An 18648-nucleotide genomic window follows, 5' to 3' on the forward strand; every position below is an offset into this window, starting at 1 on the left:
ACTTGTTGACACAATGTAGGCTCGCAAAACAATATTTTTTCAAGAAATACAACAGTCTCATTGTTTAGAAAATATTGACTTATACTTATGGTTCGTGTTGAATGATTTCATTTAAGACAAACTAGGAGTGGTTAAGTATTACTTTCAACAGTACCAAATCATTCTTCAAGTACGATCAATTTACAGTCATTGAAAATAGTTGCTTTTATAATTATTATATATTAAGTTGTTTTGCTATTTTACAAACCCTTTTAATTGAAGTGTATACGTTTTTGTATTATAACATTATTAAATCTCATTAATATAAAACGTATCTGTTAGAGCGCATCGAAGCGGATATAGGAAGCAGAGCCTGCATGAATACCTGCAAAATTCCACCTTATTGATATCTCCTAACATTATACTAAATATTAGCATGAAGCACCTTGTAAGGTGGTGTTAGCACCATTACTATTTGTTAGTACCGTTCGCAATTCGGCCCAGGCACCCAGTTTGAGCTTACTAAAGTATTGAACGAAAAAATCCATTACATACATAGATCATAAAAAATAAATTAAACAATACACCACAAATTAACTTATAATTTTGATATTATAAGCCCCACTGCGTAATAAGCAGACCATAAAGATAGAATAAAAGTAAAATAGAGTTGTTAGCAAAGAGGGAGAAAGGAAATCAGCGATACACGCTTAGGGTGCGGGCTAACTACCGACTTATCGACCAATGAAAATGCGCCTTTATGCGTGCTTATTAAATTTGTTCTTATTTCCAGTTAGTGTGCTTAGGATTTTAGGATGCAGTCGGCAAATACGGAACTACCAAGGGATGTTGTTGTCCATGCGATATTGTTCCTTAAGATCGCATTAAAATATAAAGGTACACTAAATCCAAGTATTTTTATCTTTTGGAGCAGTATCTTCTGAGATCATGCCATTAAAAACCTTTATGGTAGAGTGCAAGCCCACAGGGCACATAATCGTCAAATTTGTTAAGTAGGTAGCAATTAAGTTGAAATGGAGAGTAAAAATTATCTTTCCCATAAATATTAAAGAAACTAGCCATGTTGATTAATGGACAAAATTATTTCAGCGGCCGTCATAAATCTTTCAAATGGTACCTCCGCGCTTTGTTGGTATGGTATATACAGTTAACCTGCTTTTAACACGAAACCACCGAACTGAAAGTCAAAGTTGGACATTGTATGTATATTTATTGATTAAAGCTATTTTTCTTTACCTCCGACTCGAATCCTTATCAACATTTTTTGTTATCAATTTCAACCAGATTCTGGTTTATATAATTCAAAAAAATATCAGTTTCAAAATTGCCTTATTTATAAAAGAACTAATTCCTTCGTATCATCAACAGTCTAAGGCACCATTTTATAAATTATTGATTCGAACTTGCTCACATAAAAATGTACTGGTTAAAAACAACCTCGATTTCAGCCCCTGTTGTTGTTGGGTATCGACGAAATTACTATTACTTATACAATAACAGCGTAAGACACATAAGAATTGTTAATATCGCTAAGTTATAAAAGAACAACTCAGAAACCAAAACATTCAACAAAATGTAGGAACTGAATCGCTTAGCAGTAAGGAATTTTGGCGGGAAATTGTTTGTTATCAAGCAAATGTAGAATTTAGTAACTAAAAGGATTCATAATACATATATCAAGCAAAATATTAAATATATATATATATATTTAGGAAACAAAATAAAACACTATTGTATTCCGGATTTATTTATAAGATACATTCACAGTAAAAACATACTATTTAAACATTGGCAATAAATAAGGCAATAAGTTTAATGTACTACACAATAAGTATGAGCTTGTTTTATGTAGATCTGTTTCCCGTAGTCAAAATATAAAACGTGTCTATGTTGCATGTGTTGAGGCCTGTAATTTATTTAACTAGTTATATATTCAAAACGTGCTGTGCTACAAAATAGTCTAAGCACACGTGAATTTTATCAAATAATCTTATATATAATATTGAAGCCTTGTTATAAGAGGAATATCTTGCCTTTCTAGATTGCCTAAATCTAAACTAAAAAAAAAAAGCATTACTGTTAGAGCGTAGAAAATATATCTCGACAATATTACATAGAATTAATTGCCCGCAACCAACGAAATAAAAGATTTTTTTTTTATAGTAATTGGCCATTTATATAGAATACGGAGATTGTAATACACAAGTATGTAATGGATACACAATACACATGGCTAAATCATAATGGCATACAAAAATTACAAATACAATGTAAGCACTTTATCATCAATTTTATGCGAATTAAGGACTTAGCAGAAACTAATAAATATATAGAAACATTAAGAAATGTGTCGCTATGATTAATATTACTTTTTTTTTCTATGTGAATATAATATTATGTAATATTGTATACAGATTTCTAATATTTTTTTTACTGCAACTAATATTATTAGAAGTAAAATTTTTATTATGACATTGATTAAGTTTCTATTTTATATGAATGTAAACTGCCAAGTCCTTTTCGGATGTTTTAACGTTTGGAGACGGTTTGGAAGTCGTCCGGGTCACGGGCTGGAAATGAATTAATAATTCGTTATTAGTTTATTATAATTATTATACAAAAATAGTTAGTAAATGGTTAAACCGTGTTATGTATTACAGTAAATCATATATACTTTCGATTTCCTTGCTGTGTGAATACAACAATTTCTGTCTATACATTTCATTGGTTACCTTATGTAATTATTATAGAAATAATAATTTGTACGAGTATCAAATAACACTGGTATCTTAAACCAGAGACCAGTCGCGTCTGACTTGATTATGATGTACCTCTGAGGGCTACCATCGTATAAATATTAAATAATTATAGATGGGATTTAATTCAGAGGATGTTCAGAAACAAAATTATGTCTATATGTAGAAATATGAGAAAAAGTTAAATTTTAACTGCTTAAAACACACCCTGTATTATAATATGTTTAGAGAAGTTATGAACATAATTCTCATTTAGTTTGGACATGACATGGCTCTTACATATATATATATATGTATGTGTGTGTTATATTTGCTCGGTATTGTTAAATAATATGATGTCCAGTTTAATATAGACTTTATTATATTAGTTTCTGTTATTCAGTCTTGCTACTTAGCACAATACGTACGTGATGTATTTAATGTAGTTTTATTTAATACTACAGTGTGTGTGTGTGTGTGTTTTTTTTAAATATATTTTATAAGTATTTAATACTTACGTTTGTCCTCTCTGCGCGGGGGCACGCGACGTTCGCGATCATCGCGGCGATCACTGATGATCAAAGAAATCATTTAATAAAAATATGAAAACAAATTGTATACATATACATACATATTCAACATATATGGCATATGTCAAAAATATTTAAACTATAAATAAAAGCAGAAAAAAAAATTAAGTACTTAATAAAAAACATATATAGCAAACAAAAATTAAAATCAATATCTTCATAAAAATATCTTATTGCATAAAAATTTTATAAATAATAAAAACAAATAAACAACTGAATAAAAATTTCTCATTATTTACTAATAATTTGACATCTACATACTTTATGTCCATTCCATACGAGTGGGTTTAAATATGAAAGAAAAAAATTACAATCACACATTTTTTCTATAAACGCAGAATATTATTTTAATTGTATTTCAATGTACAATTAATGTAACAATGTCTATATTTAATACTTTCCTTCACACATATAAACATTATGTACATATAATATAGTTTACAACTAACCGATCATCTCTACGAGGCGGATCACGCTCGTCGCGTCGTGGCGGCGGTCTATCACGATATCCATCACGATCACGCGGCGGATCACGGTAGCGGTCATCACGGCGGTCATCACGACGATCATCACGGCGGTCATCACGGCGGTCATCACGACGGTCGTCACGAGACGCCTCCTTGGTGCGCCAAGTTGACGAACGCTCCTTTTTTATACAATAACTTATGAGTGATTGAAATTTAATAACCGAACATAGTTATACGAGTATACATGGTTAAATTTATTTGTAGAAGCGTCCATCACAGACTCCCAATGAATGATGAGTCCGTTCTGTAAAACTTCCAGATCTATATGTCCGTTACTTTAATATTCCTCCGAGGCCTACCACGTTGTAATTTTGTATAAACGAAACATGGGATTTAATTCGGAGGGTACAAGCATTATTTCTTTCTATATTATGTATTAACTATCAACATTGCATTTGAGTGATTTAAATAATAATAATAATTATGTAACAACTTGTCGTCTATCGATTACAATGTTAGTTCCCAGGGCACTCTAGTGCTTGTGTTAGGACACCATGTGTTTTATATAAATAGATATATTAATTAATGTCTATTGTATACGTACGGCGGAGGGCGCTGGGTCTGAAGGGCCACGACGCCAGCTGCCGGACTCGGGGCCGCTTGAACGACCAGTGTAGCGCGGTCTGTGACACAAAGTTGATATTTGTTGAACAACAAATTAACAATATCTGCATTGCATTTTCTTTATTTACTATTTTTAACGTCATATAGTTTGGTGACTGGGTCATACGATAAATCACCTTTCTCTATCCCTATCCCGGTCTGCATCCCGGTTAGCTGAACGCCATCCAGAGTCATCTCTCGGCCGATCATCCCTGTTCTTATCGTCCCTGTAGCTGCGTTCTTCTCTTGGCCTGTCATCCTTGAAGCTAATATCGCGAGGTCTTTCCTCGCGTCTAAGACAATATATTAATCAATATTATTAGAGAGAAATACATTCTAGTTATATTAAATTATTTAAAATCTCTTCAAGAACTCTTTGAAATATCAAGACACTTGTTGCATTTCAAAAGTATCGGTTTAAAGCTAATGAATAATATGTTAATTATAAATATATATATATGTATATATATAAAATTTATAGTGTCTTACTTCTCTTCATCTCTACGTCCTGGAGAGCGTGGACGTTCATCAGCAACGGGCTCGCGAAGGCGACCTGGGAAATATTAACAGGATGATGAGTTATGGTGCCATCTCGTAGTGTTTTCTACATTGCATATTTATATAAATACAAATAACTACATTTTTAACTTAGACTGCAGATATATTGATGTTAAAGGTAACTTTTTGATATAAGGGAACATTTACAGACATAAAATTCATATCACTCCTTTTAAATACGAAAGAACCAAAACAACATATATCAGCTTGTATATAATAATGAGCACTCACTGGGCCGCCAGGGTTCTTTCTTCTCTGGTTCCTTGGCCGGCGGTCCGGGTCTCCTCCAGCTGGACAACGCGGCCGCTTTTTGTTCCTCCAGCTTGCGGGTGACTTCAGCTTCCATAGCGCGAGCCTTTGCTTCAGCCCTAGCCAACATTTCTTGATGCTCCCTAAAATAATTAAACATTAATTAATATTACTAAACTCAATAATTACACTATTAATTATCAAATGGTTCGGAAATGTCAACTTGGCTACAGTGACCTGTTATAAGATAATATAAAATATTACCAATGTAATATATATGAAATACATGGTACTAATTAAGTAAGAAATTGATATAACAACAAGACATGTACATTCGAATAATAATCACTATACAGTCAATTAAACTAAATGTCTTATGATAATGGTTATTAATTCTTGTTATACTTGAGTGACTTCTCCTTCTTCTCCTTGAGGGCGGCCAGTTCCTCCGCCTGCTTTCTCTCCTTCTCCCTCCTCTCATGTTCCTCCTGTGCCTTGCGAGCCTCCTCCGCAGCACGCTCTTCCATGCGACGCTTCTCCGTCAGCCACTATTAAGAAAGATATGATTAAAATTATTATTTCCAAAAGCGACTGTTGAATAATCTTGTCTTTTCTATTCTTACACTTGTATACTTTTTAGACTATGGTTGGTTTTTAAATAATATGTTTATTTGTATTATCATCAAATGCAAATTTTATATTTTATACAACAAAAACTATTAAAATGTTTTATATATAATCAACAACAACAAAATATACTATGTTTCATTTTGATGTAATTAAGTATAGTATAATCAGTCGGTAAAAAAAATCTATGTGGTACATTTCTAGGGACACATATAAAATATATATCTTTTTAAAGACTTTTATGTTGATTAGAGGCCTTAAAGGCCACAGTGAACCACAGACGGTTATATTATTACATCCTTCTTATAAAAGTTAAAGATATATTCATAATATAATGTAATGGATAATTCTGTCTTTTTTTAGACTATTTACGCATAACAACTTTTCAGAAAAACATTCTACATTTCCCCTAATTATTTAATATATTTTTTTAATGATTCTATTCAATGTTCGTAGCCTGCATTGTTTTGTATAACAATAGGTATTTGAAAGTTGATTCAAAACAAATGTCCCACTTTCACAAGCCTAAAACAAACCTGATTTAATTTTACATAGTTCGTTATAATTAAATTATTTATTGTGTATGTATATTCTTTAAATATACATATTATAAGCAACCCTCCTCTTTGTTAAAGTACTCACTGGCCACTAATTAATTATTATTAAAAAGATAAAAAAACCTTAAGTCTTGTATCGAGTCTACCTATTGCTCGTGAACCGTCGGAACAGTCGGAGCTCTGTAATTTCGGTAACGTGATACATTTCATAGTCAAATTATTAGGTTCTGTGAGATATATACTACCATTTTGTATTAGTGTGATTAATAAACCTATTTCTTTAGTTAATTCATAATTTGTAAGAATTATTAAATAGTTTTGTTTGAAATTAGTTTTTTTTATTATTATTTAATTTTCTGAACCTAAAAATATTTTTAATTGAAGCATGAATATTTTTGAAAGCTACAATTAAACGGATCTGAACATATGTATAAGTCCAGTATGTTGAGGATAGTGTAAGTTTGTGTTAATCATTTTTCATATAAGACAATAATTCTATTTATTCTCTTAGTGTAAAGTGTAGTTAAAATAGTTGTAATTATGTGAATATTCTAGAAACATTTGTAAATATATTTTAAAGTATCAATAATATTTAATCTTAAACACATATTCTCATTAGTTTTACATGAATCAGCTTCTATAAGTTAACAAATAATATATTACTAGAATAAAGAATAAATCAATACTACCTACTGAATTTTCTTGTGTAAATTGCCATGCAAAATATATATTTTTTTTATCAATATCAATAATGATGCAATCATTGATGAAGTTTATTTAAGAACATATAATTTTCAATATGAAACAATAACTAATGATATATGTGATTTGAGGAATCATCGTATGTAAATACATGTAAAAGTGTTGCTTTTTTGGCAATAATATCATATGTAAAGTTAGCATTAGTAGTGGTCATTATTAGTATTTATTTATATAAAATAATAACACCTAACCAGATATCAAAGTGATAGTACAAAGCGACAAACGTTGCTTTGGTACCCGGTGTCCCTTACCTCTGTTCGTCTCTTCTCGATCCTCTGCTGTCTCCTATGAGCGAGTCGCGCCTCCCTCTCCCTGGTGATGGTTTCGGTGAACTCTGCCAGCCTGCTGTGGTACAATGCGCCACGCTCGCTGTTCAGTCGAGTCGTGAACTGTTCGCGGTGCATCGACATACGAGACAGACGTGTTGCTGTAGCTACATCACGGCCACGCGCCTCTGTTTTATAGATATCATGATTATTCATCATATAGTTTTTTGTGCTGTGTATGTAATGTACTAATTTTTATATGAGTGCGTTTATCAAAAAATAATAATTATGACCAAGTCTTAAAACTTATTCTCCTGTCAATTGGGTATATACATGGTCTCACATGACTGAATAAAATATACGTTTTCAGATGATAAATGTCAATTTTATTTATACATTACCGATGAGTTGGGCGATGCGTTCCTTCTCCTGCTGTTCCCAGAATGCTTTATCCTGCACTTGCTTCTCTTCCAAACTCTTCTGTAGGAGTGGAATTTCCTCCAGACGCTTGGCCCGCTCGAAGTAATCAACCTATAATTTCATAATTTTAACATAAAAAGCTATAATGCCTCCAAATTACTCGGTATTTGTACAAAGCTACACATGTGTATTTACACACTATAATATGGCATTTTTTACTTCGAAGTTAGTTACAAATTTTATATTACGCATTAGAATGTGTTTGCAATCAAGATAGTACCGTCAAGTTGATTGAAACATTTGGTTCTGAGAGCTTTTGAAAGCTATCAAAGCCCTTAAAGGGATGTATATATAAGTAATTTCCTTATTGTATTCGACTTGAATTTTGTGAGGAGATGGTGTACTAAAGACTCCTATGGCGTAAGGACATAATAGCCTTTGCGATTCTCGAAGAATCTCAGCGCCAAAAAGATTTTAACTCAGGTGACGTTCCTGACAAATAATAATTGTTAAGTGGCTACATAACCTAAATACATATACTTAAAACAACCGAGGCTAGTTCTGCCCGGTTCCTCTTCTAAAAGTGATTTTAGTTAGGCGAGCCTTATTCGCTCGATAACAAAAGTTATATCTTTTTATATGTGTAAGATATAAAAGAACAAACCTTCTTCTCTTGAGACTTAAGACGAGCTGCAAGCTCCCGACGTTCCTTCATCAGTTCTTCGGCCTCGCGTTGAGCAATGGCTTCGGCGTCCATTTTCTTCAAATCCTACAAAATGAATTAAGAGCTTAATCTACTACTAATAGATTGTTTTAGTGTTGGCCGCGTAGTTAGTAATAGTTTGGGAGATTTTGATATAAACAATATCATAAGACAACCAAGAAGTTTAGTCAGTGTAAGCTATATATTTAATGATCAGTTACCTCCTCATCCAACTTTTGCAGCACCTTCTTCCCGTGCATAGTCTGTGAGATGTGAGCGATTCTCTCCCTCAGATTCCTCTCCTTCATTGCTGCTAGTTCCGAGGCGTGTCTCCTCTTCTCCCTCTCCTCTCTTTCCTGTTCTTGACGGCGTGCCTCCGCTGCCGCTGCTGCGCGCAACTGCTCCTCTTGACGGCTGTTCAGATTACATCACAATTATATTATCTCTATCATTAAAACAGCGAAAGTTTTAAAAATAAATATCTATCAATGGTTGATATTATTTTGTTATTAAATTAATGAGAAATCAGATACCAGAATAATATTAAGTTCAATATCAATAGTCCATATTTGAATCAGACCTTTCAGATAAAATGAATATAAAGAAAAATAGTATGCTTAATATTGTATTGTTGGACTGTAATTTATGTAAGTTTCAAATTCATAGCAAGTCTTTTTATTTCAGTCTCATTTTTCTTATATCATGCTTTTATTACTTAATATAGAAATGAATTAATAATTGGAACATGTCATACCGCAACTCCTCTTCCTCCCTGACAGTGTTGAGTCTCTCAATGTACTCCTTCCTCTCCTCTATGATCTTATGTCTTTGTAGAACGCGATGATGTTCAGCGTGTTTGTTCTCGTGATAGTGCTGCACCATGGCGGCCCTAGCACGCTCGCGATCGGCACGACGACGAGCTGGGAACAATGTCTGAGCAGCACGAGAAACTACCTCCGCAGCACGGACGAGCTGCTCGCGAACCTGGAGGAATTATCACGTACATTCATACCATTTCCGTCTCAAAAAAATTATAGAAACAATTACCTTACGATATATAAGTTGGTGGGAAAGATTTTTTTTTTAATAAAACAGTAGATTTGGTTGTAAATTAGTTTCAAGTGATTAAATAGGAAAAACTTCCTCGACAAACAAACAACAATACAAAAACTTCCTCGACTGTATAAATGGGATATATGTTTATATATTTGCATATAATGTATAGACATAAGTTAACACAGAACACACTGAATGCATGTCCTGTCGCGTCAAGTCCACTGGGTGTATAATATTCCTCCAAGGCCTACCATATCTTACTATTGAAAAGTTAGAAATGGGATTTATATTGGAGGTGTGCATAGACGTGTTTATATAACAAAAGACATAAATCAACAATAAACGTTCAATAATAGATTGCGAATATAACTCATATTAAAATGTTAAGGAAGGACGGATTGTGTTTTACTACTTGTTATTGAATATTGTGATCTGTAACGACCGATTAATGTGTGTATGTCATAACTGTCATTCAATAAAAACTACTAAACGTGTTTTTCAAAAAAGACTTACATGTTTCATATACATATGTTTATGATATGAAGATCACGCGATTGTAACTGTACCATAATCTTAAACTTTACACTATTATATACGTTGTGCTATTTTCAATATTTTAACTTAAACGTATATTTGGTACCTGTTCAGCGGGCGTTGCCTGGAGTATGGCCCCGCCGCACGCCTCGTCAGCAGTAGAACACCATTCGCCGCCTCCAGCTTCCACGCCGAAGTGGACACATCTAAATAACAGAAACTCTAGTTGGGTGGCTTTATTCATTTATAACGATAGGTGATGTATGTGATCTGTTACACATATATCTTCCTAGATACGTACTTGTTAGCATGATCCACCCGTATCTGCATATCATTATGGCGGACACAGTCGACGAGCAGACGTTCGATATGGAAGAGGTCGTCGGTCGCAGCCAGCTCCAACAGTCTGGAGAATTGAATGCAGGCGTAGCACTGAGCGACTTGACGAATGAGACGTACCAGCGCTACATCCGTTATAGCCACCGAGTATTGTGCCAGCGGGGAGTCTGTTGATATTTTAATAAAATTTACTTTATTTATACGGTAATATTGACTTTACTAGACTAACATAATTTATTTTACACTAACATAACTGCAATTTTTTAATTAATTAATATGGTATATACTAACTAGGATCCTCCTGCAGTGTTTTGACGACGCTCTGGACGTTCTGACAGATGGACAGGGGATCGAACTCCACCTCGAGCCACGAGTACAGCTGCTGCAGCTGTGGCGACGCCAGCGACACCACGTTCATACGGACCACGTCTGGATATCAGATAACATACCATTTATAACAAACTTAATAAAACCTCCCAATGTATGTGTGTAAGTTTGACATATTTCTCCAAAACCACGGATGAGAATGTTGGGCCTTTGTAAAATGTTCTTTTAATCCGTTTTCTTGACCACGTAAATAAATTCATGATGAATATTTATATTTTACGAAATGAGATATGTACCCATCGACCTATGGAATGGAATGTATGTAGGTATGTTCATGATTTTATGTGGTTAATATATATAATGGTGTTGTAATTTTTCCATTTTCTGTATAAAACACAAAAAAAAAAAACTGAATGCGTTGTATTTCGCTAGCTACTGTGTGTATAAGGAAAATTTATAAATTATCGAAGAATACACTCAATGCTTTGCCTTTCGCTGTGCTTTGCATTATAAAACAAACTAGTTTGAACAGTACACTTGTTGCTCAAAAAAATCGCTTTTGTGCTATAACTATTAATTACAAACATAAATGAATTACTGCAATTGTTTCGGTCTATGTCCCGATTTTCTTATAATATTTTTTAATAAATGCTACTTAGTGCATATCTATTTATTGTAATTCGCGATCTCCTTTACTTACTAGGTACACAAAAATAACTAAATAATATATACAAAGTATTGTCTGTCGCTGTCAGCTTTGTGAATAAGTCAGAGTTCAATCACTAAATTGTCTAACTCTCAATAATATGACTTTGTGTAAAAATTACATACACAAGATTGATTGCCGTTAAAAACTATAATAGTTATGTACATCATTTAAGTGCGTTTGTAAGTAAATAAAAAACAAAATTACTTTGTAACAACAAATGACTACTTTTCTCTATCTACTTTAGTAAGTATGTACAAGAGTGGCTTAAAAAAAGATACATTTAATAATACAATTAATGAACAAGATAAATTTACAATCGTTATTTAAATTGAGTAAAAATTACAGGCAAGTCGAACAGAAGGTATACTTAACACATTTTAGATCGCCAGCTAGCATACAACGTTAATTAAAATAATTTAAAATACACAAAAAAATATATATTTTCCTTTCGCCGTCTACTTTGGGCGTACATGATTTGCAAAGCTTAGAATAACGAACGCTTAATAAATTGATTCTTGCTGTCACTTTAAATTACAGAACGTAGTACATTTGACATAAAGAAGTCTAAATGCCTTGCTTTGCGTGAAACGTACGATTAAAAAAGATAATATTTAACGCTTTGCCCGTCGCCCACTGCGTAGCATAATCATTCAGACAAGTTTTAATATATAAAACTTCGCGCATTGTCCAATCGCGATGTACTTTATAGAGGCGTAAATAATACTCAATACACATCTCTCTTCAGCCATCGACTTCCAAGGGGAAAATACACATAAAACCTTATAAATTTTAAATTATACACATATATAAATTGTTAGTTAAGAATTTTTCATTATTATCCTTATTTATATGGTGTACCACTAGTTAGTTAAAAAGGTTTTTTGAGCTATAAGCTTATTTAAGAATTTTTATTAGTGTGTATTATATTGAAGATATATCAATATTAATATTCGCTAGCAAAATTGCAACATGTCTAACTATTATTAAGTGAAAATATTCTTAATTTAATTTGAAGTCAATTTAGGCTGGGGAGAAGGCTAGGTCCAAAAACAAACAAACAAAACTTATGTATACAATTAAGTGAGTCAATAAAATTTCTAATAAAAGTTATTCCCAAAAGTTCTTAAATTTAAATTTCAGAATAATTTACGCTCACACTATAAGTTCAGCATATCCTACCTATCCTACTCATATGATATAGTTTAGAGTTTGTTAATTAATGGATGTTTCCTCCTCTTTCACTCGAAAAATACTTGACAGATTTTGATGAAAATTAACCCTCATGTAGATTAAAAATCAGACAGCAAGACTTTCTCGAATTTCGTGTTTCCGCTTGTTCAGACAACAATTATTGTATTGGGTATAAAGTTACGTGAAACAGATATAATATAGATTTCGCTGCCGGTTTTTTAACATAGCTATTGTTAGAATTTATTCATTTCTCTCTGAGTATAATTCGAAGTCGCGAGCAATAACTAGTGCATAATTTTAAAAAAATTGCATAAACGAAATGAATCAATACATAGCAACTTGCTGTTCGATGTATAAACTGTTAAGAATATCCCATATTATGACAAAAAAAACTCAATAAAAATTCTAATCGAATATTTGTAAGCATAAAATAATAAAACATTTTTCTACTGATATCTTATCTAACTGATAACACTTTTTAATGCAGTCTAACTATAAATGCTTTAAAAATATGGTATGTGTTACAAAAGTACTTCACTTAACATTATTCTATTAGTTTGAACCTGATTTGGACTTGAACATCCTTAACTCGAAACAAAATTAGGAAATTTCAGAAATACTTCGCAACTTTACATGGAATCCAGTAATGGACAAAGTATGAAAATTGGGGACAACTAGAGAACTTTAAAAAAACAACAAAATAAAAAACAACTGATTTTAAACTCAAAAATTTGAAATCTTCATACACTTTTTCAAACATATATGGACTAGTGTATATCTTACTGAGAATGTACAAAAATTTGTTGGGTAAATAAATGAAAATAAATATTTTTTCAAGACGTCAAAGTGGAGATACACATTAAATATTTAAAATAATAATTGTAAAATTATTTACAAAATCGCTATAGCAAAAACAAAGAATACAAAAAGTATTCTTTAAAAAAATTTATAGATGTGATGTGATGGATGAATACTGTGGTGTTTGTTCATGGAAGCTTTATTGACCAGTGAAAGTGTTTAAAAAAGAAAATCTAATGAGTTTTTTTTTTTTACCTACTGTATTAGCAATGAGTCCTTACTGTCCTGTATGTCCAAAGTTCAACGCCTTATACAAGACAAGGATAATGTTAATAAAAAATTAATAGTTACCTTTCAGTAAGCTAGCTCTGGTCGGAGGTTGAGCGAGTCCAAGCAACACTGCTAATCTCTGTGCCTTCTCAACAGGACTCTTGTCAGTTTCAACGAAACGATCGAACTCAGGATGAAGCGATGGTAAGGGGACCGATAGCACAGCCACCAAGACTCGACATGCCATCCTACAAACATATATTAAAATATTGAACATCTAGATTCTGACTCTGTATATAGTTGATGTCTATTTAGTTAAAAAAAAAAAAACTAAAAATGTTAATTGTATCCACATATTTTTTAAATCATATAGGTCCTTTTTTCGGCAGCTATGATTTTTTTATTAAGTACCTATTTAACTTTTCTATGAACATATAGATTTTTAGATATTTTGTGAAGGCATTATTTAACACAAGCATTACTTGAATAATTCTGCTTGTCGCGTCTAGCCATCAATATAATGTACCTCTGAGGCCTACCACTTACAACTATTTATGAGATGGAAGTGGGATTTATTTCAGAGGTAAAACAATTCTTCATAACCAGAATTCATTCATAATGTAAGGAATTAATGTACATAGTTTGTTATATTTTAAAATATCTATAATTATAGACATTTAAAGTGTTATGTTATGAATCAAAGTAATTTCTAATATGCAGAAAGAATAAACTCACTTTTGCAATTCCTCCTGAGTGATATTTTTCTTCATTTCTCTCGACAGTTGGAAAAGCTTTAACAGGGCAGCTGCATGGAACAAGCAATGTCCGGCCTTCCAAAAGACGAGAGCCAGCTTGCCATAATAATTAGCCATGGTTTTGGCGACTGGTGTCTTCTTGGACATGTTCATGAGATTATGGATGTCTTCTATTGCTTTGTAGGCTTCCTAAATCATAAAGTAAATCCATTTTTACTATATACTGATGTTTGATTATTATTATTGATTTTATTATCTATTGGTGTTCATAATTACCAACCTGTGTAATTGTGATTATAGCATTATGAGTCATGTTACTTGGATTAAATTTAAAAAAAAAGTGGTGTAAATTATTTCAGAGAGTTTTAAGTAATAATATGATGCTTATCACACAGACAAATTAATTTTAATTTAAGTTTGAAATGAATTTTATTTTGTTCTGCTATGACATCTAAGCCAAACTTGCAATTGTGTCAGTAGAAAAAATCTCAACATTTAATCTTTCCAATGTGTCTAAAATCTAAATCACCATAATTATGATAAAGGACCAAAAAAAAATTTTTTAATTTTAAACTCATATTAATTAGCAATACAAGGTACACACTCTAAATTTTTTGTCATATTAAAGAAATCTTAAAGTATTATTTATCCAATTGAATAATTTACATATCTGAAAAATCATTGAGCATTGAAATTCAACTTCATTATGAAATGTGAGTAAATTTTATTAAACATATATTTCAACTGTGAATCAGACATAAAACTAAATTATTAAGATCAGGTGTTTGTAAATTATTTTAAGTTATAATTTGTCGTCATATATTCAGGACAGCTTTATTTCATTTCTACAACGTATTATTTGTCACAAATACTAGAAATTCTCGCAATAAGATACCATATGAATACTATGTCTCTATGCCCATATATTGTATTTTACTACTTACTTGCCACAGCTCCATCTGAATGGCGCTGTCCAGTTGGAACAATCTGGTTTCCAAGTTGAGCTGCTGTGTTTCAGGCTTGCTGATACTAACATTGCCTGGCTGAGACTGAAAATTACATACATGTTAATATTATTTATATATATGTATAGACTCTACTTATTATATCAAGAGTAGTATGGAAAGATCCTACCACGGATTTGCAAATATCATCAAGATGTTTTCTGAGTTTATCACAAAGCTTCCTAAACTCAGTCTTCCTTGAATACTTCAAGCAGAACTGGAATGCCATGCGAGCTATGTCATGGTATAGGGTCTCCACATGTGCATTCGTCCGCAGGAGCTCCAGACACTGGCAGTAGGACTCCCAAAGAAATTTCACCTGTCAAATTTATCAGTCTATTAGTTTAATAGGTTATTAAAATATTGTTATTTAGGGTTTTAAGACTGCAACATGTAGAATAGTTTTTTTTACAATACATATATAAAGGTTGCAGTGATAGTTGACAATTTTGTAATTACTCTTACTCAATATTTATAAGTTCTTAACATATAACATACCCATGGTGTTAATATTGTTCTATCAGAGCGGTCCTGGGCATCTTCCCCTGAGACAGCACTTAGCAAAATACTCTCAGGTGTTGCAAGGTTATCAAGATCATCTGTGTCAATTACTGCCTGGGTGGATTGTTCTCGAGCAGACTCTGTACGCTCTTCAGCCATCCGGAGATATCCCCTTCAAAATATATATATTTTTAAATATAGAATAAACTATACAATTATTGTTATATTTAAATTGGAGATTATATTACCTGATAACTTGTTCTAATGAACCAACGTTTACTGATTGAAACATGTTTCTGTATTGAAACAGCCCTTCTTTGGCAATATGAGACTTGCGTAAATCGACGCATAGTTCCAGGTATTTGAACATGATCGGTTCTAAGACAGATTCGGACCAATTGTAAGCCCATTTTTTGTTTCGAAACACTTCCTGCAAGGTATCAAGCGCCCTTGCAGGCTTCTCCAAGTCCATAAACTCTGCAATGTAATTTTTTTTTTAAATTTAGCATACATTCTTTTCTTAAGTACAATTCGAAGAAATCCTATATTATAATTGTCTTTTTTTATGTTTCAAAGCGGTATCGAAAAAAATATTGGTTAAGAAAGGTCACATCAAAACGTGCAACGTGGTATGGTGTGGCGTAATAGATATATCCTTACCATTGGCTCTCTTAAGAGCATTTTCCGGTCTCTGACCGTATCTCGCCATATTTTATTGTGGTGTATTCATATAATATTCATCAACACAAATGTTAAACCACGTCGGCAGAAGAAATTTATAAAATATTCTTCAAACCTCCGGCTTGTCAAGCGACAGCAAATAAAATGGCTTCCACCGATGCCATTTTTTTCCCAATTTGCCGCTAGAGTCAAACATTTACATTTTTCTGCCACAAAGAATCTCATCTAAGTGAAATAGGAAAACTATTAAACAATAATTCTTTCGAAGTAATTATTAAGAAAAATACAAAATTACTATATATATAAAGAAAATTAAATTTTGTGAAATATTCAGATTTCGTTTATTTTAAATGTTTCTTATTTGTCAATGATATCGTCTGTTTTATTGTCTCTGCCAAAACTATTTGTCAAAATGACATGTTGTAGTTGATTCGGCAAAAATTTTTTAAAATGCAATTAGTTGCAAAAGTCTATCTTTTCAGAAGTCCTTATACGATATGCTTCATTTCTGAAGATAGCGTTACATTGTCCAACGAAGAAAAGTATAAATCTATAGGAGTAAATGTTATCAAAAAGAAAGTAATTAGTGGCGATGAATTGAGTAAAGATGTGAATGTTCGAAGTTCAAATAGAAAAATCCTTAAATTAAGTACAACAGCTCTATTTCTACAACCTTTTTTAAGAGAGTGCTTGAATTCAAATATATATAGAACAAACGTGTTGTTACATTTGAGTAAATTAAGTGAAGAAACAAATAGCAGAACTGTATTTTTGAAACTCATTTTAGAACCACCAGACAAAGAAGTCATTGATTATTTATGGTAAGAATATCTATAATTTGGCGATACTTTTACCCGTTAAATTATTTATAATTTTTTTTTTTTTTTTTTACTTTACATACATAGGAATGACAAGTTGCTACACTTAATATGGATGCGGGTAGAAATAGAAAATGCCTTCTCTTGGCTTTCTACATTGGGAGGAGCTTATTCAGCACTGGGGGACTATTTCGAGCATTGTGTATGTATTAATTTAGCTTCTACATTGCTGTGGTTTCAGTAATCATATTGTCATTGACTTTTGACATAATTATGTTGTAGGCAGATTACATTTAAGTACTACATATGACAGGAAGGAAAAGTTTTCTATATCATAATTAAAGTTGCAATATTTCTAAAGGTCTTTAAAATTAGCAACAAAATATCTCATTATAACAAAATCTATATTATTATATTAGTCTCATAATGAATAATTAAATTATATTATTGATTCTCAGGCTGAAGAAGCAGGGAGAATATCAATCAGACAATATAAATTATCCAAAATGTTGGGTGATGAGGGTCTTGCTGCTAGGAGCAGGTTGTATTCAGCTTTGGCTTACGCTCAGAAAGGTCAACTTAAATTATCCAGGCATATCATCAGAAATGTTGCAGCATTCGCAAGAGATATACATGATAATCGTCTAAATCGAATGTGTCAGGGTGTATGGGCTAAGATAAAGTACTTAAAGCAATTGAAATGTTCAGCTTATAGTGAGAAATAGTTTAATTCCATTTATAATGTTTTGTTTATCATGTTTATATTATGTTTTTGTGGTAATGCAAGGATGTGTTATAGATTGTTGTTGAAGTATAGATAACTTTAAAAGCATGTGCCTGTAAAAATGATATATTGTTATTGTGATTTGAAGTGTAAGGTGATATCTTCATATCTCATGAAAATAATATTTTGGCAAATTTTTTCTAATAGTTAACAGATTATTAGTATAACTTCTATATGACCTATGAATGTTGAATTTGTAAAATCTGAACAACTTGCATTTTTACATTTTCATATATATATATATTATACTAAAAGTGAATTGCAATAAAATGTTGAATTACTTA

The 18648-nt window shown here is 32.0% G+C and overlaps 2 protein-coding genes across 2 annotated transcripts; one reads left to right on the forward strand and one right to left on the reverse strand.

Moving 5' to 3' along the window:
* Nucleotides 1–2377: 2377 nt before the first annotated feature.
* On the reverse strand, nt 2378–16912 carry LOC116777105 (eukaryotic translation initiation factor 3 subunit A-like). Its single transcript, XM_032670466.2, has 23 exons — nt 16742–16912; nt 16330–16558; nt 16079–16253; nt 15714–15899; nt 15521–15625; nt 14557–14765; nt 13903–14069; nt 10818–10955; nt 10489–10693; nt 10294–10393; nt 9352–9581; nt 8819–9011; nt 8559–8663; nt 7876–8005; nt 7460–7662; nt 5668–5810; nt 5245–5405; nt 4945–5008; nt 4593–4748; nt 4397–4475; nt 3775–3971; nt 3254–3306; nt 2378–2570 (listed from the first exon to the last, which is right to left on the reverse strand). Exons 1-23 carry the CDS (start codon nt 16788–16790, stop codon nt 2530–2532), a joined length of 3318 nt encoding a protein of 1105 aa, XP_032526357.2. The 5' UTR covers nt 16791–16912; the 3' UTR covers nt 2378–2529.
* A 253-nt stretch (nt 16913–17165) lies between these two features.
* On the forward strand, nt 17166–18648 carry LOC116778003 (uncharacterized). Its single transcript, XM_032671844.2, has 3 exons — nt 17166–17583; nt 17668–17782; nt 18039–18648. Exons 1-3 carry the CDS (start codon nt 17213–17215, stop codon nt 18303–18305), a joined length of 753 nt encoding a protein of 250 aa, XP_032527735.1. The 5' UTR covers nt 17166–17212; the 3' UTR covers nt 18306–18648.

The sequence above is a fragment of the Danaus plexippus genome, chromosome Z, assembly GCF_018135715.1.
Source record: "Danaus plexippus chromosome Z, MEX_DaPlex, whole genome shotgun sequence".
NCBI lineage: Eukaryota > Metazoa > Arthropoda > Insecta > Lepidoptera > Nymphalidae > Danaus > Danaus plexippus.